At 37.9% G+C, this 23,322-nt stretch overlaps 1 protein-coding gene across 1 annotated transcript in view; it reads right to left on the bottom strand.

Moving 5' to 3' along the window:
* The window catches only part of fcho1 (FCH and mu domain containing endocytic adaptor 1), a 35,151-nt gene extending 16,422 nt beyond the window's left edge, over positions 1–18,729 (bottom strand). The window contains exons 1-4 of the mRNA XM_017420366.3: positions 18,607–18,729; positions 9,279–9,329; positions 2,338–2,429; positions 463–537 (exon numbers count right to left, since the gene is read on the bottom strand). Of these exons, the coding sequence (XP_017275855.1) occupies positions 463–537; positions 2,338–2,429; positions 9,279–9,305 (194 nt within the window). The 5' untranslated portion in view covers positions 9,306–9,329; positions 18,607–18,729. The remainder of the gene's footprint in view (positions 1–462; positions 538–2,337; positions 2,430–9,278; positions 9,330–18,606) is intronic.
* Between the last annotated feature and the right edge of the window lie 4,593 nt (positions 18,730–23,322).

Raw genomic sequence — 23,322 nt, 5'->3', positions numbered from 1 at the left:
TTCAATTCATGAGCTACAGTCTGATTAGTACACGCAATTACGAAACACCAACTGAGTCCACTCCACTTCAAATACACGAGAGCAGCGCAGAAATAAAAATAAAGGAACTAAACTTTTCAAAACAAGGTCAAATGTTTTCTGTTTTGTTTTGTCCTCATTTGGTTTCCTTTTCCTGCTTTCCATCTTCACGTTTGTATAAACAGCTCATCAAAATTTTTAATCCATTTAGGCTAAATAGCAGACAAGGTGTTAATTTAATCATAAATATGAACATTTGGTGAAGCAGATGGCACTCATACATATGTCATATGCGACCATATGACCATTAAATTTATAATTACAAATGCAACACCGCCTGAGGATAAATTCTACTGTAAGGCAATGAAGGCGAAGAGGAGGGACGGTCAAACGGCAGCATAAAGTCCTCGGCTCGACTGAACTGCGTTTATATGACACACTCACCCCAGCTGACTTCCATTGCTGGCCATTTTAGACAGTTTTCCCATTGATTTGGAGTAAGTCTCCTCAATGGCCGCCCTGCAACAACAACAAAAAAATTTGTCAACGCCAGCAGAATGACAGCACGTGTTAAATAAATAAACAGAGGATGCACATTCGTTTTTAAAGTTGCCAACAAAACAACAGCATGACTGATGTCCGGTGAATCCCCTAAAATGTAAATTCTTCTAAAAGCCTTTAGACACAACTCATACTGCTGACATAAGTAATTAATCATTTTCCCATTGTAAAACAAAATTTACAAAAGCTCCTGTTACTTGTACATTTTTTCAATATTTTGTACACATATGTTCAGCTCTTTATTGTTTTAACCTTTATTAGAGTTTGAATGCCAAGGATCAGAAACTAAACAAACTCCAAGGGACATTTTCTGCCTTTGTAACAGGAAAGAGACCCTTTGGGTGCCGTTTTCAGGAGAGTGTTTTGAATGCTGAATATCTCAGGGAAGTTCTTACAGGACCTTATTTCCTTCTCTGACAGCAAATCGTTGCAAATGTGTGTCCAATCTGTGTGGTGGTCGAGCACAGATGAAGGAATATTTATTCTCTAAACTAAAGCGCACACCTTTACTCACAGTCACCAACACATGCATTTTTAAAACAACTACTACGCTCCTCTGTTGACCCAAAAATGATTATAGCTGAAGTCTAATCACTTCTCTATTCCTTCAACTTATTTAGGAACATTTCCCATCCTTTCACTTCACAAACCGATCCAAGCCTTTTATTTAACGTCTTGTATCAAAACAAGCTCTCAGGAAGTGGAGGGAAAAAGCGAGGCAGGAGAGATTTATCAAACATGTTCGCCTTCCCTCTGTTCAGCCACCGCTTCTGTTTCATTTCCTGACGGCTGATTTGTTGTCTGCTGCTGTCAAGCAGATAAGTGAATTTCCTCTATGAGGAATGTGCACAAACGCTTTGAATCAATGACAGGATTATTTCAGTGGTCTAACAGTGTATGCTGCCTTTTAGCACGGGGAGCACAAACTCCTGTGAGAACCTTTTCCCAATCTATGTCTAGTTTTTTACTTTAAAAAAGACATTTTATTTCCTAACTGAATGCAGAGGTCATATATTGACAAGTCAGCTTTCCTGCATGGAACATATGGAGGCAGTGCTCCATCATCATAAATAATAATACAGTTTTAAACAACTAAAGGTGTTTTTAAGAAAGAAAGTTTTAATGATGCAACAGATTATACCCATTTAACTTGTTTTTAGAAAAAGAAAAAATACAAAAAGGAGCTTCAGAACAACCTCAGTGCTCATCTGAACTTAGATTTTCCACAAAGGTGCTTAAAACAGAAAAACAAAACCCGATTAAATTAAATATAATGGTTCACTGGTTTAGAAATTACCCAATAAACACATATCTTTAAGTATTAAAAGCATATGAACAGTTAATTTAAAGTCAACGTTTGTCTGTTGTTTTCAATCAACAACATGACCTTATTTTATTAAATCAGCAGCTTTAATAAATGTAATTTTTGTAACGTTTGTGAAAGACGGGAGTTGTTTGGTCAGAGACAGACGACTGAGGCAGTTCAAACAGAGAAACTTAAAGTGTTTTCTGCACAATTTGCATTCTGCTGATGACGGGACTTTGAATTCACGCAGATTGCTAAAACCCTCGCTAGATACAGCAAGAGACGAAACTCAGAGCAGTGCATTTATAATCTCTGAGCGTTGTACTGAACCTTGGCTCAGTCTCTCATCTTTCTCTTCCTGGTACAGAATCAGGGATAAAGAATTTCTCCCCAGGATCCCATCACGGTTGCCACCTCCCACACAGATATTTACAAACACACGCAAACTCTACCTCTCTCGGACAAACTCGGCGAGCTCTTTGGTCGCCAGCTGGCCGTGCTTCATGTTGTGGTAGAGCACGTCAAAGCCGCCATTCTTCTCCCCCTGCAGAGGTACAAATAAGACACACAACACACACACACCTTCTGTTAGAAGCACGTCGAGAAACAAAATTGACACGACTGCGTCAAAGAGAAAGATGTCAGGTGACGCTTAATTGTTACACATGAACTATTTTTTTAAGCTTCAGTAAATATATAAAAGGCACTCTCCTCTGAGAAAGAAGCTCTAACAAGAAGGTGAAAATTATATATATTATACATAAATAACCTCTATTTCTTCTCTGAAGAAGATTGTGTCTGTGTGAATCACTTTAATCTATCAAGGCTTCGTGACTTTTGTTTAAAAGGAGGATTTTGCTGACATTTCAGAATAAATGGCTTCACATCACGGGGCTCTGATTTGCTGCAGAACTGGTTCCTCAGTCTGACATTTATTTGTTGAGCACAAACATTAAGGACAACATGACTAGGTATCATTAAACCATCAGAAAACCACAGTTAAGTAGTTGTTGCTGAGACAAGTTGCCTACCATGCAGGTAAGCAGATCACTGGTGTAATTACACAAACCTACACCTGTCGTTGCATAATAATCCAGACTGAGACGACAGAACTGTTACTAAAAGGGTGTGTCGGAACATTTTTCAGTCAACAGACGGCCGGGCTCCTTACACAGACACAAACACAGCCAGCTGCTTGTCAGGACCTAAAAATACCCCGTTTGAGGAGAGCAGACTGCTTTCCCAGGTACCAGGGGAATGGCTGGCTCAGGAAGAGTCGGCACGCTTCACTTTACACAACCTCAAAATTAGACACGCAGGCTGGGCAACTCACTCCCAGCAGGCAGGAGGAGAGACCCGTGATCAGAGAGGACACTTCATTCAGAATGTGTATCTGCACATAAAATTAAAGCTATCAGAAACATTTTAGCCTTATGGCTGTTTTTTGTCTGTTCCAAAAGGACTGAACTGTCTTTTAATAAAGACCTGGGTAGCTCGGGGAACAATTTACATGACCACCTTCTCAATAAAAAGTCTTTGCTTGGGACAGAGATTATCTCTCATCTCTTAGGTTTTTTTTACATTAAACAGATTATCTCTGACTTTTAATAAATTTGTTAGATTTTTGAGCTTGTGGCAGGCAATTCTTACATATACATTTACAAATTAAACTCTAATTTGACCAATAGTTTGATAATTTATTCTTTAATACAAGAACTCCATGAGCGAATCAGGCCTAAGTTAATATTTACATCTTTTAAGACAAATTTTAATGTGTTCAAGTGGAAGGTTCACCTAAAACATAAAACACATATAAAGGGGTCTTTGTGAGGACATTCACTGACACAATGCCCCGTGTAACCCCTTGCCCTAACCCTGACATAAATCTGTGTGTGAAATTCAAAACCTAGTCTTAACCCTCAAACAGCCAAAATGACCTTTCTAAAAACGTCTCAAACTTGTGCAAAACATAAAACTTGGGAAACAAAATGTTGGCGTTTTAAATATGTGCCTAAAAAGAATCTGTTCAGTAGCATGTGAAACTTTAATTTACCGAGAAAAGAGTTGAAACTGTTTTTTATAGTTTAGAGTTTATAGAAAATTAAAATATTATGTTATACAACTGATGAGACACACTGAGAATTGAGTTGGAAACAAATACACACTGAAAATGCTTAAAGAGCACCGTATTATCAGTGGTTTGAGTGTTTTTATTAAAACAACTGAAAAGTCGTATATTCTCAGGAGTTCTCTTTATTCTTTATAATTCTGTCTTAGTTCAGCCTTTTCCTTTTAGTTGTTGGATACCTTCTGTTGAAACTGTACCCCGCCACAGAAAGGTGAGCTGCCAGGTTCAGCCTCCAACCAACCACACACACACACACACACACACACACACACACACACCTGCCTCTCCAGCACCTGGCCACCATTACAGGCTGAGCCAAAGAGAGCCCGTCTGTTTTAAAGCTCAGAAAGGTTCAGTATTTGATGATGGTCGGCATAAAAACTGGTGGTTCATTTGAAGAAGCTAATGCAAACACTCTGCGATGATGACCACTTCCTATGCTTGATGCATCTAAAGCATCCATTGGACAATAAAGAAAAAGCTGGTGGATGAGCCAAAGTGTTGGGAGAATCATTTTAGAGCTTATTTATTTTTGTGGACATAATTAGTATAACAATGCAGATGATGTTCAGGAGATATTGCTTGAAAAATGTCTCTTTTATCCTACAATCAAGCAGTAATCTTATTTGTTCATTTCACTCAAAGCAGGCCAGGCAAAAGCATCATGTGGACAACTATGGTTGGACCGCCTGCTTAAAATTGTGCAATATTTTCAATAACTCACGTAATCTTCATGTAATTTTCTTTTATTCTGTGATATCAGAGATCGTTTTTTCCTCTTTGTTGTTTTGTGGCTTTTATGTCAAACAGACAAAATTTACAGTTAATGTTAAAAACTACCCTCTGCCTCCAATTTTGTTAATCTCTGGCAAACACCGTCAATTTTGTCCATTACCTCCACAGGGGAGGACCAGTAAACACAGTATGTGACCAGAGTATTATGATATAAAGAGGTAATTTGCCCTCCGCTGGACATTTTAGTGCAATTATTGTTGGTGCTAGTTTTAACTAAAAAATACTTGCCACAAGCTATGAATTTAAACATATTTCAACAGGTCAGGGTCTCAAGTGTAAGAAGTTGCTGAATGTAGCTCTGCTTTTGTCACTAAACAATGAGCTTAGTGACAAAAATAAATAACATCCGAAAATTATTCAGTAAGAAGTATTATCAAGAAATGACCAAAAATAAACATACTGAACTTAATAACAATCCTAATAATGACTATGCAATGTATTCAAAGCCACAATATGTTATTTCTCTGTGCTATAAACTTAGTTATGTTGAGTTATGTTATCATGAATATGAATACTGTTGCTTCTGCCCTCAGCTACATGTTGTTACTGTAAATACACAAAAGCTTCAAAATACTGAATAATGAGAAGTTTACGTTTTATTTTATTTTTTGTCAAAACAGTTAAATGCTAAAGCTGTGAAGTGCAAAACAAAACGTGCATAATGACAAAGCGTGACTTAACTACAACTCTTCTCTGTGAGTGATGCAACAGTACACCCTTGTGCAAAACAAACAAACAAACAGAAAAAACGTGTGAACATTCCTGACTGGGCAAGCAGATGAAAGACAGCACTTGTAAATGCAGATTTATGCCAAACAATCTGATTGCAAATTCCAAAAGGAGCTGGACACTGACCAAAAGCTCTTCAGTTCCATAATGTATTCCCTGAGCCTTTATTGAATGAAGCTTCTTCACGAGCGATATGTGCAACCCCCCCCCCCATACTTTCCCCGCTGGCTGATCTTCTTTTCCATCATTTAAGTCGACCAATTTGGTCATGCATGATGGAGTTCATTATCATGACAATGAGGCAAACGATGGGAGTCGAGACGAAGGAAACTTGGGGGGAGGTTTACGGGGAAGTGTAAAGCCTGCTGGTGGACAAGTTTCTCACAAAGATTCAGGAGTAGTGACCCACTGATGAATGTCAGAGATTTACTTCCGGGAGAAGAGAAATTGTTTCACAATCTTCTAAATATTGTTGAAGATGGAATTGCAAAACACCATTAAATCTACGTGTCAACGAAGAGTGAATGTGGCCTCTGTCTTTTATGCTTTTCCTCCAGTGTAAAAAGACTGATTCTGACTTCTCTTGCAGCTTGTTGTGAAAAAGATGGGGCCACTCCAATGGCCAAAATCTTCACAAGAGAATGACATTACATGCATTTTCTGACAGCAAATAATCAAAAGATATGCTACATCTGATCAGTGCACTGCATAATGTTGGTTTTCCTGTGGCTGCTCCCTTCTGCAGCGGTCACCACAGCGAGCAAACTTGCATGAAAGATTTGGCAATTGTTGTACATTGGATGGCCTTCCTGACGAAACCCAGACTCAAACCTAAAGCCTCAGGATTAAGAGACCGCAACACTGACCACTAATCTACCGGGGCCCCTGTACACCGCATAATGTCTAAAAAAGGCTGTATATTTCCCAAACTCCCTCTGACGGCATCGTGAAACCATTTAGCTGGCCGAACTGTCCGTCAGTGCAGCTGCGAGTTTCGCTGACTCGAACAAACTTTTCCTGCTTACTGGGCAGGTCGAGCAGAATGAACACTCCCAAAGCAGAGAGGCATCAGTAACATCAGGAGCAGGTAGCCAACAACACTGCAGCACAGACGGCTGGTTGGTTCAGTACTGAAAAAATCCACATCTGCAAGTCTAAAATCCTTTTCTTTGTTGTGTTGAATTAAAGAAACAAATGACTCTTTATGACATAGCTTTCCTTTGTCATTATATATATATATATATATATATATATACACACTTCTTCAAATACTGATTTATGCTCCAAAGTTTCCTGCATGTTGGATTCATAAATCCTGCATGTTGGATTCATTTCATCCATTTCATTCCATGTCTATTTGTGAACAAGTTAGAAGAGGTGGAGGAGAAGAGCAGAGGAGATCTAATATATATAAAAAAAGACTAAAGTTAAAGAGGGAACATGAAAGGGGAATATTATTTCCTTGGTGTTTACAGCTTTTTAGACCACAACAAAGCAACATGAGTCAAAAGAAATGGGAGGGCTGTGATGCTGGCCTTTATTAAACTGAGAAACAGGCAACAATAGGATGGTCTCCTGTACTTTTTCTTTGAAACAGTGTGCTAATGCCTTCATGGACAGCAGCTAGACCAGGTTTCTATGGACTATAATACACCTCAGAGAGAAAACAGTCTGATGATTGAGGAAACATTAAAAGTTACTTTAATAACAAACCTGCAAAATTTAGAAATAAATTGAGGCTACTTTCTGGAGTAAAGTACACAATGTTCAAACAGAAAGTATTGGTTATACCATTTGTTCAATGACTTTTATTATTTAAAATTTATTTTGATGTTTTTAATGCTAGAAGAGATATCAAGATTAATGTCATAATTGCCATTGTGGTTTAATATTTCCTCTCTTGAATAAGCAGTGACGAGGACAGTCATCCAAACTGTAAGTCCCTACATCTCAGCAAAATTAGAATTTTTTAATGTCCCACCAAAAACACATCATCACAGTTTAAGTAACTCTAAAATTATTGATCAGAGTAAAAAGATGCATTGGGATTGAGATCCTGTGACTCTGCAGTAGAAGACAGTTTTAAACTTTCTGTGGGTGGAGGGAGGCTGTGACAAAATAATCTGTGGGTCCCTGGAAGACATCAGCTGAGTTGCTTCAGTAGCTTTAACCACAGGATGAGGTTCATAAATGAAGTTGAAAACCATTAAAACAACTCATAATATCAGTGATTCAAGTGCAAGCTGCATTTAACACAGATAACACATTTGTTAAATATGCAAAAAAGATTGAAAGTGTCTAAAATTACTCAGATGGGAATTCTGCTTTCATTTTCTGGAATAATTGATCAGCAATTATTCTTATGGTGAAACAAATTCTGCTCATGGCTGAGCAGCCACCTAATTAACTAAGGATATACTTTATCAGAGAGGATGGCTTCCCCTTGTGTGCTGTAAACACAAGCTTTGTGTAGTTATTGGAAAAGAACAGCGTGATGAGGAGATTTTGTGAGAGACTGCAAATATTCTTGAGCCAAACAAGAAAAGGCTCAGCGTGAGACTGGGTCCCAAGTGACTTCCTTGGTTAATTAACTAAAGAGTCATTTTTTCACACACATTTTTGGGTCTAAAAGCATCCTGAAGGCTACTCTTTTTGTTTTGTATTTACTTTTGTGTTGGCTCCTATTTGCTCCAAATATTACTATATTTTCGAAGGAAAAACAAGAATTCAGAGCTACTCAGATACACTAACAGCTACAAACTACATTTGTAACTCCTTGCATACATTTTAAACATATCACTGCTCATTTTTAACTGATGCTAAAACACAAAATATGTAACATCAAACAGCAGAGGGTTGAGTTTTCATTTTAAATGGGTTAATCTGGCCTGAAATCCAACCCCTGGAAATACAATCAAAAAGAGAAAAGTTGTTTTATTTTTCTAAGGAGCCATTCTTTTTTCTGCATAAAACACAAAACTCGTCACCATCAGCAGCAACATTTATTGTCAACCTATATGTCTAGACTTGAAGATTAGAAAAATATTAACTATAAAAGAAGTACCTGACTTTAGTCCACTATGAAAACTATACCTGAAGACATTTTTAAGTGGAAGGAGGCAGAGTAAGAGAAGTAGGACACCCCTGAAATAGATGTAGCAGGTGTGTGGGGACAAAGTGAGAGAAAGAACTGAGGGAACAATAAAAAAGAGGCAGAGAGAGAGAAGAGGAAGCCAAAAATACTTGACAAATTTACCAAAGGATCAGGACAGTGTCGAAAGAATCAAGAGTCTCAGTCCTGCACTGAACCAATCTGGACAATGTTGCATAAACTTTCTGAGTGAACAATCCTAATATCAGTTCTTCCTTATGTTCAGGTCAACGCAAACATCAAACTGACAGACCATTTTCCTGACCAAAGAGCACAAAAAGGTCAATTTTATTCACTGGCTTCCAACCAATACTAGAGCCGTGGTAATGAAAGTGGTAATGAAAGTTTCTTGCAACTAAATTCAACCCATATATCTCTTCAATTTGCAACAACCTGGAAACTGGCCATAAGACTGCAAAACAGTAAATTAGTCAGCCTTAAGTTTGGAAAGAAAACAAGAGTCTAATTCCTAAACAGGTGATTTATACATTATGTAGAAACATGCATAGAAGTGAATATATTATTATTATCTAATGTAAGCATTTAAAGATCACTTGTTGCTTGTTTAGATGTTTCTCAAAGATACTCACCCAGAAGTTGTTCTGAAATACAGCCATTTCCCTTCAAAGATAGCCAGCAATCTGTGGAGATAAAAATAAATAAATAAATAAAAACGCAGCGCTGCATTACAGAAGAGGTTGATGTCAAGGCATTTCTTTTTCAATCTGACCTCAATTTTCTCCAGTGGTGCAGAAAATGACCTTTCAGATTTCTATATTATTTTGGAAAATTGCTTTTTTTCAGTCTTGTCTCTTCTCTTTGACAATAAGTCTTAGCAAATTGCACAGAGTTTACTGAAATTCCTGTCCCTATAACTCCTGAGAGCTTTAGTGTGTGACAGGAGCTCCTGAGAGAGAGAAGACAGGAGCTTAACAAATCACTGTAAAGAAACAGATCAAACGATGGAGGATGCTGATGAAGGCGGCAGGGAGGAAGAACAGTAGGGATGTGGGAGAACATAAAGAACAACAGGGGAGAAGACTAATCAACAGAAAGAAAGGAGGAAGAGGAAATGTTGGTAACCACCAAGGAGATGACGTGATAAAGGTGGGATTAACTCAGAAAGATATCCTGATCATAACTGTGGCTGTAATCCAATGTTAGATGATAATTTAGTAAAATGTGAAAGACTGAACTGTGTAGCACTAAACTCAGGCACTGAAATCTGGTCTTCCCTGTTCCAAAAATCCATAATATGGAACATGTTTCCCAAGGGCTGTCCCCATACAGGAATCCTGTTGTCTTATTCTGCTGACTGTGGGCATTAGTGAGAAAACGAGAGTGTGTGTGTGTGTGTGTGCTGACAACAGCCTTTTCTGTGTATTGGCACAGACGCAGCTCCAGCCTGGTGACCTGGCATTAGGCGGCAGCAGCACACAGATACAAACACAGGAACTCCTACAGCGCAAACACACACACAAACCTGACACACCTCACACCTTGTTAATTAACTCAGCAGAGGCACCAGAAGCCCTGGAGACAAATCTGTGTGTGGAAAAATCAGAACAGCCTAGCAAAGAAGTGAGAGAAAGACTAGCTAGGCAGCATAATAAGATAATATTACATCAAATTAATTACCAGTTGAAATATGATTCTGTAACAATTAGCAAACTAATGACTTAAAATGACAGAAAAAGATAAAGTAATTACTAAAATAGTAGTTAGCATGTGTTAAGAGGCTTGTTAGATTGTCTCAATTAATGATGGTAACACAGATTAATTAATTAATTTCCACACAGCTTCCTGGAGTAGTGGCTGTTGAATCTTGGTGTTCTGTTTGAAACGTACACAGGCAGGAAGCGGGGTTTGTACTATCACTCTTTGGGCCATCGGAAAAGGAAGTCTTTAAAATCAAACTGATGAGCATTTATGTTTCCACATGTAGCACCCAAGAACCCATTTGGTGACATTTACATAACGTGGACGTCACCAGACTTGAGCAAACTCACAATTAAGAACTTTCTAGTAAGAAATACGCCCAAAGTCTACACCAGCACTGCTGCCACCGGTCTGATTCTGCAAAATAAGAGTATTATTTGACTGAACACACTACAGCGATGCTGCACAAAAACACTTTGGTTAGAGTGAACAAGCAAAGGTAAACAACAAAGATATCTGAGCAAAATGGCATCTGACTGCCTTCCCATTAAAGCGTATTTAAAAATATAAAATGTTCTGATAGAGGTATATTTTTTCTACAATAGATGCTTGTCTTCCTTGTCACATATTCATTCATGTGACAAGCAGATTGATGCTAACAGTTTGAGAGAAAAATTCATTTTGTAAAAAAAAACCTGAACTGTTGTCACTACAGTTTGTATCCTTTGGATCCTTAAAGACAAAGATGCTTCCAAAACGAATAAACAAGAATAACGACAAAAAGATACGATGTCTTAAAAATAAGTTATTACAAGATTAACAAGATTCTTTAAAACTCAGACTGCTGTATCTGAAATAAAAACCAAACAGGTGTTCTTTACTCCCTCCTGCTCATAAATATTCAGAATCTTTTTATTGTTATCAAGCCTTTTTATTCCCATTCCAAAAATAATACGTTTAGCTTTTTTATCATATTAGTGGTTTGTTGCGAGATGAGGCCAAATTCATGCCTATCTCATACAGTAAATACAGGAAAACGGGACTAAATTGGTCATGACTTCAAAGGATTTTAAAGGAAATTAACAGAAAAGGTGCATTAAAAGCTTTTACTTGGTGTTGCTGAGGGCTTAAATTAAAACATGGTGAAATGATAATAGGCATGCAACATAAAACACTATTATTTTTATGCTTCTAAATCGACGTTATTTTAAGTTCAACATAAACTGAAAATGAAAAAGGAGAATTACAAAGTGAATATGTGACAGGTCGAAGAGTCAGAGAGGGCCAGAGAAAACACTGAAAATGTTTCAGATGGGGATTATAATCTTTAACAGACACACAGAGAGAGAATGCAACCAGCCTTATCAACAAAGACACACTGACCTCCTCCTCAGCGCCTGACAACACACAGATGGCTGCCAAGAAAAATTGGGACTTAAAAAAAAGCAGATGGAGAGGGGTGAAAGAAAGTCTCTCACAATAACAAAAACTACCCACGAACCATTTAATTCCTGCAGGAAATAAACGATGTAATGTCTCCACCCATTGCGGTTTTGTTTTTTGTTTTTTCTTAACATCCTTTGCCAGAGACAGGTCAACTGGCAGATGTCTCTCTCTGAGGGAAGAAAGGATGGTCAGCAGAAACTCCCTCCTCCTCACAACCTCCACCTGCTTTTCTCCTTCAACCGAGAGGAGAAAATGATGGAGGCTGTGCAGGAACTGCACACTGGCCGTCTCCTCACACCGCTGCTGAAAACGGCAAATAAACTGATCATTTCCCCCTCTGACTTCAGAAGCAAAATAAAAATAAAACTGGGTTAAATGGAATGACACAGAAAAAGAGGAATAAAAATACTTTGGTAACCTTTGCACGGGCAGTTTTGTCGCAAGCTCAGGGAGCAAAGCTAATGGGAGAAACTAAATGATGCAAAAACAAAATGGGGGGAGGGGGGGGTGAAAAGGAAGAAGGACACATAGAGGTGAAAAGCAGATGTGAGAGTAAGACAAGGTAGACGGATAAAAAGAAAAAAGCTAAACTGCAGAATCAGCTTTGTGAATATTAACCTCCGAACAGTTGAAGGTCGTGACGAAAGATGAGGTTTAATTTTAGTGGCGCAGGTGAGTAAAATTAATTAAAAGAATAAAGAGATTTCAGAATTACTTTCCCCATTTACATTTACATCGCCTCGACTGTCAACATCTACAGAGTCTGAGTTTATTAATCAGCTTTTATGTCTGCAACGTAACCGTCAAGGTGGTCCGATTTACCCCTGTCAGCTGGGTGCAGATGTGGAGGCCACAGGAAGAAGAGCAGCACACTGATTTTCTGGAGCAGCTGGAGTCTGCCGTGCAGCAGATCCACTCCTCCGTGCTTCCATATTAGTTTTGCATTTTGTGTCGGAGCCAATTTCCCCCTCGCCGCCACATCTCTAGGCCGGGGATGACTCACAGCCCCAGATTATACTTATTGCTGAAGGGCGAAGGCGAAATAATGATGATTTTGCCCGTGTCTGCGTTTGCCTGTTACCAAAATATCTCAAGAACGACAAATGTTGGTGTGGTAGTAGCTGAGACTGATCCATACTGCGCAACATCTTTTCACACAACATCTTTGCAATTAAGTATTTAAAGTCAACCCTGTCTGTCTATTAGCAAAATATCTCATTACCCCCTGGACATATTTTAAAAAGACTATGAAAAGTAATTATTGGATGTACATCAAGAACCGATCAGCAAGCATGAGATCTTGTCTAACTTTACTTTCCAGATTTAACCAAAACAACAACTCCCCTCATTTCTAAAATGATTTTAATCTAAAATTCTGGCATGGACAATTTAAGGAAAGATTTCAGTGTTCATTGTTGTATTATTGATTTTACTGGTCTATTAATGATCTATTAATCCGTGTTTTACAACAGCACCATATTTAGAGCTAATGCATGCTCATGTTGGTGTTTTTACTTTTTTTAATGCTCACATCAGTCCTTATTCTTACATTAATAGAAACAAGTTTACATTTTGAAAGCACAAATGGATTGGTTGATTAGTAAATTGATGTGTTTTACTTGTAACAGGTGGTTATGGATGATATGATCTAAAGAACTACAAAAGAAAAATAAAACACTTTTAGAGCTACATCTTAGTATTAGAGTTTATTAATAATTCATTTGCCATTTTGCCCTCAAATCGAAAACTAATACGGGCATCAAAATCTGAACAAGAATGTTTTGTTTTTTGCTTGAAAAGGACTGAAATTATAGGTTCACAATTTCACAATAATAAATTGCTTATTTAAGTCGTTCATCCAACACAATGCTTTGAAGCCAGAATATTGTCTGGTTTCAGGTTCAGAAATGTTAGAACTTGATGTTTTATGCACATTTTGTTTTTAAAACTGTTCTCATATCAGTGTTCTCATATCTTACAAACAAAACAAATCAGTGAGTCAGTGTTTGTTCAAATATTTGACTGCATAACATTTTTCTGCACGTCCAAATTGTCAGAACAGAACCAGCACTTCACTGATGAGCGTTCACCAAAATGATGCGTTTAACGATGTGTTTAAGGACCGAGCGACTCGAGGCAGCACTACGTTCTTGAAGCAATAAATTGGCTGCCCAGTGACTGAGGCGAACAGAGAAGCAGATAGGCAACAAACACAATTAACATGAGGAAAGAAAGTGAAAGCTGAGTAATAAACACAACCCGGGCTGTCAGCTCCCCATTGTCCCAGCCTGAATGTGCTTTTGTCAGCTTCGGTCCAGGCCCGTCTATAACAGCGTACCAGGCGAGCTTTGGCATGACCAGCTGTGAAGTCCATAAACTGTTTGTTTGTTCAAAGCTCAGCTGGGAAGCCAGCACAAATCATTTTAAAATTTCTTTGTAAGAAATATTTTGCAACTTTAAATCAAAAAACTGTTGATGGAAATATAAAAATTGTTGATGGAAACAACAATTTTTTTGGTATTTATTTCCACAACACTTTAGTCAAACTCAGTTACACAAGGGGGCCAAAAAATCAACAAAAATCCGAGGATACAGCTACTGACATTTAACTTTAAAACAAAAAGAAAATACAGAAAAAGGCGACATACGTTAAAGCTGACTCGCCATACTCGGATGCTCATTAACTCCAGTCAGATACCAGACATCCTTTCTTGGCTGCAAGTTTATCAACAAGTGTTTGATTGGTCCCAATCGATGCTCTTTGTAGCTTTTTACACATTACTGAGACATTAAAACTGAATTTTCTTGGGTTGAAAGCAGCAGTCACAAGAAGACTTCACTAAATAAATTCAGGGTTTTTTAAGCAAAACAAGGAGCAACGGAGACTCATTCTGTCACAAACTGGAGGACCTCATCTATTAAAATTTAAATGTTATCTTCAAGGCCAGATAAAATAATAACAAGGGCCGGATCTGGCCCGCGGACCTTGAGTTTGACACGTGGGCTATACGGTGAGCAGAATAGAAAATATGCCGTGTATCTGGGGTAAGTAATTTAAACACTAAACAAAGTTGCTGGAGAAAGAAAAAGAAAGAAACTGATGGAGAATCGGCAACAGTAGATATTTTTGCTTAATAAATTATTTAGTAAACAAGAAAACGGCTACACATTAGAGCGCATTATTTCAGTACTTTGATTAATTATCTCACTCTTTCAGCTCCAGTTATCTGATGGATGAATACTGAATGCAAAAGAGACGTTAATGAACATCATTATCAAGTCAGGGTTTCTCCTCTACATTGCTGCTTTCAGTTTAATACTGAATTAGTCGTTACTATCAATAAAACGGTACAGTAAAATGATAACCAAGCCTGGACCGGATCTGGAGGCCCACTCCTCCATCCTGTCCCCCCCCCCCCCCCGGGCACCCTATGAAGCTTGGCTGGACTCAGTGACAGCCTGAGGAGCAGCTCGTAGGGTTTCCCAGCAGGCTACCACCTGTTCTCATCTGAGCTCTAAACATAGTCACAATTACACTAAATGTGTGCTAAACTACCGAAACCAGCTGCTCAGAACTGGAAGCTTTACGTTTTTATTATCTAGCAGGTTAGTTTCATCGTTTCCTGCCGTACATTTCCAGCCTCCGGGTGCTGCAACGTTTGGCAAATGCAGAAACAGGCCTTGAAGCAATTTAACTTATATATCAGAGCCTAAACATGTATAATTTATAGTCATCATGGCCACCCAATAATGTGTTGCAAGAAAGCCAGGAACAAAGGGACTAAAAGTAATATTGTTAACCTCTTTATGGGTCACGGAGAGAGCAAAGTCAGTCATCTGGGAAGTTTCAGCTGTGTGCACATCGCAATTCTTGGCTCTTTGAATAACCAAACAACGTGACCGTCATAAAGCATTAACGGAACAAAGGTTTAGTCTATTCAAAAATCAAAATGCAAAGCAGGGAGCAATACATTTTCACCCGTCACACCGGCCTCCATCACTGATGTCCGAAAGGATAAAAAACAGACTTTTTATGAGTGTTGAGTGTTGTGGTTCAGTAAATTGGTTGTGTCCTGAAAAACTTAAAGAAAACTGCCAGTCAGCAAAAAAAAACTAGACTTTGAGCTCTTTTTTTTTTTACTAGCTGTATTATCTTATTCCCTGCCCTCGTCTCATACCAAATTTTATTACGGTTTGTTACAAACAGGTGACAAAATGAATATAAAAAAGATCTGTGATATCACGTGATTTCTTTATAACTAAGCAGACTTAAATTAGCAAAACAACTTGTCCTTTCAGAGGACTGCAAACTGTTTTTACTTACATCATGTTTATTATAAACTAACAGAGGAGCTCCTCTTTAGGGTGACATCTTCAGCCATTGTGCAAAAACTGATTTCTACTTTTGTGTGAACTGTACGCTTTTTTCACCGCCTCTAGATCTAAATCCAGTTGAGCAGGAGTTACAGAGTTCCTGAGGATTGTCAAAACATCAAATGAGGAAATATTTCATGGCGTTACATCCCTTCAGTAGTGAGCCAGAGGCCTGCAGGATCAACACACATATCATTTAAAATGACTGCAGCAGCACATGCTGGTCAAAAACATTACAAAATGCATTATGATGTCATTTTATCTTCAATTTGTTATCATTGTAGGGAAGATACTAAGGAAAAATAAAGCTCAAACTTGGGATAAACAACAAATCCAATCTAATACTCAACAGATCATTTTTGCTAAATTAAAAATAAAACAATAATCTGTGAATAACCCCTGTTTTCATACAAAAAATATCACAATCAGTGTCTTCCTACTGCTGCTGTGAATAAAGCAGACATGTCAAATAATGATAAAATATTTATCTTAAACCAGCCAGAAACCTGCTTAGCTCTAGTGAAACTTTTCTGTCCAGAATAAGTAGAAATACTTTCACTTTGAGGTGCTCCATTAAAAACTAAACTCAAGGCATCATCACAAATGACAAAAATACAGCATAAAATGTTTGTTTATATTCCAAACAATATGTTATTCCCTCTAGACTCAGATTTAACCTGTTGTTTGGAGTCTATTTTTAGACCAGCGCCACTTAACAGGCATGTTATTCGCTCTTAGCGAACGAACAGCAATTAGACGTGCCGCTAAAATGAAAAATACGAGCAAAAAGCAAACTGTTCCTCCCAACTCTGGTACATTTTCCCTTTTGTTTATAGGCCGTAAAACCCCCTGCTTTCATTTGCCTTTCTCCATTTACCTCACTTGCACTCCGAGCATTCACGAGGGAGAAGTTGTGTCTCTGGCAGAAGTCAGAGACACAATGCGAGCGTTGTTTTAGTTCTTAGATATCCAAAGACCCAGCAGCATCCATTTGCTCCCAGACGCAGAGGGAGAAAAGCAATAACACCAAACAAACGACTGTAGCTCATAAAGGCAGCTGCCCTACAGCCTGATTATGCAAACACTGTGGTTCGTGCTATAGCTGTCTGCAAATAGTTTCATTTGTCATACTAAAAAAACCTAAACTTCTAACAGGCTGTCAAAGGGGAATTCCACCAAAGTGTTTTGGTGCAACCAGACAGTGGTTTACCTGCACCTCAGACAAGGGATGCTGTGAAACCTAAAAAACCTAACTTTAAAAATCTAAAGAAGATAGAAGAAACAGGGTAAAAAAAAATAACAATAACAGCTGAGTGGTGCTTTGGCTCAGAAATGTTAGACAAACTGGATGTTTCGAAAGGAGATTTTACGCTGTTTCGTGGACAAAAACTTGAAAGTGACAGGAAACGTGGGGAAGAGAAGCAATGCTTAAAAAACCGCAACTGTAAGAAAACAACCCCAGTATGCACTTTGCTTAACAAAAGGTTTCAACTAAGTTAGCGTGTAAGAAAACAACCCCAGTATGCACTTTGCTTAACAAAAGGTTTCAACTAAGTTAGCGTTTAAAACCAAATAAAATCTCAACTTATTGTTGATATTTACAAGACTTAGTCAATTCTGGATCAGTTCAGTTTGATGTTTTATCTGAAAACTGAGCAACTGTTTTGGATTGTGACTTTTAAAGTTGATAAACAAAATGGCAAAGTGTTCAAATAATCCAACTTAGGCAGTAACAAAGTGAATATCTATACTATACTTTCAGGCACAGGCAACCTTTTTCATCCTGTTTTTTAATTACCATTTTCTAATCTATTTGGCCCAGTAATCATTGATAGTTTGTTTTCCAAGTGAAAGCCTGCAACATGTAAAGATCACTCTTCTACCGCTGATAGCATATGTTGAATTGAAGCCCACGTCCAGCATTTACATAACTGATTTGGGTTAAATAGGCGTAAAAACTTTCTGTAGAAAAAGGAGAACTTAAAAGGAACTCGTCCCAAGTCATTGTATGCAGGAACGAATGACTTGAAATCCAGAAATATCCCGAGAAATGACAGCAAAGTAGCATGAGATATCAGAAATAACAGCTCGGTGGGAGCCAGACAAACAAACAAAAACACCTGGGGGACAACAAAAACTGAAAGCCAGCTTAGCTTATACATATCTTGATCTTAAACTTGTCACAAACACGCCAAATTAAAGCTAAGTCTGCTTTTATATGAACCTGACCTTATGTGTTAGTTGTTTTGTTGTTGTTTTTTACTGCTGTTAGCTAAATTTCCCTCCGTTCAAATGTCAACGAGCGCGTGTGCTGCTGTTGGTGCCTGCTATTTTTAAAAAGCAGCTTGCTTCAGCGGAGACTTTCCAGCCTACTTCTCAATCTTTTTTCTGGGCAAAGAGGACGGCTAAAAAAAAAAAAGACGAAGAGCCATCCCTTACCTGGACAGAGTCTTCAGACAACGTAGCGTTCATTCCCCCATCCCGAGTGTTTGAGCTGCTTCGGTCCGGCGCTCGTGCTCGCTCCGTAAGGTTCTGCTCATAGTAGTACGAATTCGCCAGCCAGTTGTGTGCGAGCGCGTGCGCCCACCCAGCTCGAATCCGATTGGCTACTGAAGCCCGTCAATCACACAGAAACACGTAGCGGACATAGCAACCACATAAAGGCGGGCCGAAAATTGTATACCAGCAGCTGATTGGCTACCGGTTACCACGGTATAAAAAATAAGCTCTGATACGTTAGAAAAATATGGTACAAAAGAAAACGCGCAGAAGTCCATTTTTCACAATTAAAATTGATCTCGTAATTGGGTAAAAATCGCTAATCTTAAATTGTAATTATAGGATAGTGTATAAAAGTATTGAGAAGCTTGTAAATAACAAGGAACTTGCCAACCCCCTGCAAATTTAAAGTGCAATTTATCAATATTTTTGAGACACTCAGGAACTGTACATACCTACCTGCAAACAGGGCGGAAATTAGTGATATTTATCAGGTGTATCCTGGTTGTTTCCCCTCTAACCTGACAAGGGTTATGTTCATGTCACTTGTGTTTCACAAATTAATTTATGCACCCTTGTAAACACATACATTATTTTTGTTATTTTTGTTGCATGGATATGTTTTCATTCAAATGTAGTATAATTTTTGAATATGCATATTATTTTTGTTATTTTTATATATGAAAGTGGAAAATTAATGTTCAAAACAAGTAATGGATAATAGCCATGCACCAAAGATTATTTTAAAGTGATTCTGACCCAAATTTCACATATGGTGCATTTCTCTAAATCATAATATCAAACTTTGCATTGTTGTGCTACAGCACAATAAAAATATATTTTCAAACAGAACTGCACAGCACTCAGAAGAAAAATCACATTTCATGGTCTAAAGACATTGTGCAAAGCTATCACACGTGCAGAAATCACCTGCTGAAGAGATGTTGTGCACTGTTCTTCATTATGTTGAGCAGCTTGTGCAGTATTCTTCTTTACACAACGATCTCCAAAGGCTACAGAGCAACCCTCTGCGCATAACCAGCTTCCTTTATTAGTTTGTTCGGTTTCTTCGAGTCACTGGCTCTGATATTGCTGCCAAAAAGGACGGCTGCAAATAAAACTGGCCTTTCCTCCTCCAAATTTCATGAAAATTATCTAACAGATGTTGCACAAATTGGAAGTACATTAGGCTGTATAAAATTCTTTATTATTTATTGTTAACTTTTAGTTTGTAACAAATGGCACACAATAACTGGCTGAAAGCAACACTGTGTGTGAGCGCTGATTCAGAATTCATTCTCTTGTTTTTATTTTTTATTTTCAGTATGTTTTTTGCAACTTCTTCTGAACACTTTATGCTGATTTAGCCATTCATACATCACCTGCATTTCGCTACTTTACATTTTAGCTACTATTCTGCTACTTTTAGCTTTTAGTTACCATTTATTACTTTTAGTTTTTAACCAGCCTTTTGATACTTGTTTTGCTACTTTTAGCTTGCAGCTAATCTTTAGCAGTTTTTAGTTAGCAATATGTTACTTTGAACCTCTACCTTTACAACAAGTTTGCTGTGAGCAGCATTTTAAATGAAGTCAAAGTCAAACAAATAGATTGTGTTTTGATGCGAAGACATGATTATGAGTTCCCTTCTCTCGGAGTGTTCTGCTGGATGTTCTTCTGCCTGGTTTGATCCTCAGCAGTGCAGCAGAAGATAATATCAAAAGCAGCCAAGCAGCACTTTGCACCTTTGCTGCGCACTTCCTGTGCAGTAATGGTGATGGTTAGATCAGGTAATCATCACTTCCACCTTCAGGCTTGCAGCAAAAATATATATACCGGTATGCCACGAAGCAAGATATCATCTGTCAGGGTTTAATAATAACTACACTACACAGATAACAAATATTAGGTTGTGCAGAGTGGACGGGGACCCACATGAAGCTGAAGCCAAACTTTTTTTTTGTTTGTTTTTGAAAACAGTGAGATTGGCAGTGTCTCTTCCTTCCATCTGCAAACATAAATAAAATGACAGATAATAATTTGAGCCTTTAATCCAAAATGAAATCTCAGAAATAAAATGAAATGAGCTGCTGGATTTAATCACTCATCATCAGTCCTCACCACCTGTTGATGTTCCTGTTTTTTTTACGCTCTCGTCTGTCTCCCTCTAAAGGTTCCTTCTGATCATGTTCTCGATAATCATAGTTTTACACTGAAAACAAACACCTGTGTTTTACTGTGTTACATAAATTTTGATGACTGTTCATCTGATGATATTACACAGTTTCCTTTAATGAAAACAGAACTGAAACTGTTCTCAAAATGTTCTCAATTTCCTGTTTTGAGCTCCAGTTCAGGTTGTTCATTTTTTGCAGGAAATTGTCTCACATCCTCCTCACCTCTCATAGAGGGGTCTCCAACAAATCAGCTCATCTCCGGTTTGCACAGGCTGGCTGATTAAAGCTGCCAAGGCAGAAGATTTGCCTCCACGCCTCACAATCCTCAGACACAGTTTTGGATCCAGAAAAGCAAGCCCACTTTTCCCCCTCGGAACTCCTCTAATCTTGCTGGGAGATCGAGTGTGTACGGCGCCCATCTGTGAGAATAAGTGCTTCATCTCAGTATCCCTGCTTTTTCTCCAGTTGTCCCTCGATGTCAGGTGTTGCCTCTCCATTATCCTGCAGGGAGACGAATGAAGAAACTGCTTCTCCTTTCTGTGAACCTTTAGGTCAAAATGGTTCTGTGGAAGTCTCAAAATCTTTGTATTATTTAATTTAAAAAAGCATAAATACCTCAAGAGTGTTTGCTATATATGTAAGATGTGTGACAAGTGCACCACGTATACACAAAGTGTCTGGGGGAAAATAATTCACCTTTGAGCCGTCATCACGGACATTTTAACAATCTTCCTGACTTTTTGCTCCAGCTCCACGGCGAGAGTCCTGAAATATAAAAGTGTTGAAATATAGCTTCTGATTCACATCTGATGATGGTTTCTAACACAGCAGTGCAGAAGATCCACGGCAGCCTGAGTCTGCTTAGGAAGCGCAGCCTCTGAGCTCATCTACAACAAATAATCTAAATGGGCATTAAAGATTGTAGCCCACCTGTATGCCAACAAAATATGTGAAGTTATTTACCTTTTTTATCCCACTGTTAGTATTAATGACCTTTCTCAGATCAAATATTATCTCTTTGGTTTCCTAAGATAAATTCAAATACCTCCACCATGAAATCACAGTGACAGATATTAGAAAAAAGTATATTTTTATGCATTTATATGCAAATCATCTGTATGTACTCTTCCCTATACAATTAGCTGAACATTAGTTTTTACAAAGCTGTGCTTATTGTATTTATTGTAAACTAAGAAAAGATTTTTTGTAACTTTACGTTTTTGATACACATATTAACCATTTCTGCATACAGACATATGTGCATATTTGTACAAATTTAAGGAAGGTAAGCCTTCAAGTAGGACATAGAAACAAAGCTCTACTTGCTCTAGGTATGCAATTACAAATCTATTTGTATGATAACTTTCTGCAGATGATCTGTTTAATTCATTCTTTGGGCTGAATATATGTGAAGAGATATATTTCTTTTTTTTCCCAGTAATTGAGACTATGTCATGAAAAATATAGTTTGAACCAAAGTTGTTTACAGTCATGTTTTGCATGTTCAGTCAAAGATAACATGAAAGCAAACAAATAAAAAAGATAAAAATGGTTTAATCTATTTAATGTTTCAATTTACTGCCTTTTAGTGATATCTGAGTTGTTATTTCATGTATTTGCAAACGAAGAGAAACACTGGAAGAATGCAGATTTAGTGAAAATGGCTCCAGCCTTTTGGGTACTGCAGTACAACACTTTGAGGATGTTGCTAAAAGACAGACAGAAAACAAAATGGAAATCACAAACATTGTATACGATATATTTTACTTTGTAAGCCTCATAAGGACCACAGACTAAAAGAAGAAGGAGAAGTGACATTTCAACAAGAAAACTGCTCCCACACTGAAAGACTTCTTGTCATTTAATTTGATTCCTTTGTAATTAGATACCCTGAGAGCAGAAAAACCAATTATTCAGCTGTTAAATTATTTATTGCAGAGAGCGGCGCTGAAAGTTGTGAACACAAGGAGGAGCACTGACTCTACTCCGAAAGTTTTTAGTCTTTCAGCAAGTCATGAGTCATCTGTTTTCAAATTAAAACTCTTTCTTTTAGTGAGGGTTTGTCCTTTAATCTGTTTCTGTTGATGCAGACATTTCAGAACTTGTTGTCATTATTGCTTTAACACAGGAGCACCAACAAACACGTTTCCTCTAATTGGACCGTGACATGATGGGAACATACCAGAGCTGTGATATGATCCATCAGCACCTCCAACCGCAAACCCCACCTTCAAAACATCAAAACATACCCGCTGGTTACAGAGTATATGTATATTTAAATATGTGTAAGTAAAAAAGAAGAATCAAATAAAACTGTTGCCTGGTCTTAAAGGTGCATTCAGGGAAGTTTCTGTTTCCTGAAGCAGTTTTAACACTTAATAAATCATTTCCAAACCGTAAAGATCAAAACCTGCCATGAGGTTAGTGATTAAATCTGAAATCAAAAACAAGATGTGCGTTAAAACATACCGTTACCAAA

The sequence above is a fragment of the Kryptolebias marmoratus genome, linkage group LG24 (assembly GCF_001649575.2).
Source record: "Kryptolebias marmoratus isolate JLee-2015 linkage group LG24, ASM164957v2, whole genome shotgun sequence".
NCBI classification, from domain to species: Eukaryota; Metazoa; Chordata; class Actinopteri; order Cyprinodontiformes; family Rivulidae; genus Kryptolebias; species Kryptolebias marmoratus.
Note: the sequence above shows the minus strand (reverse complement) of the source record. Positions and strands in the feature narration are given on the sequence as shown.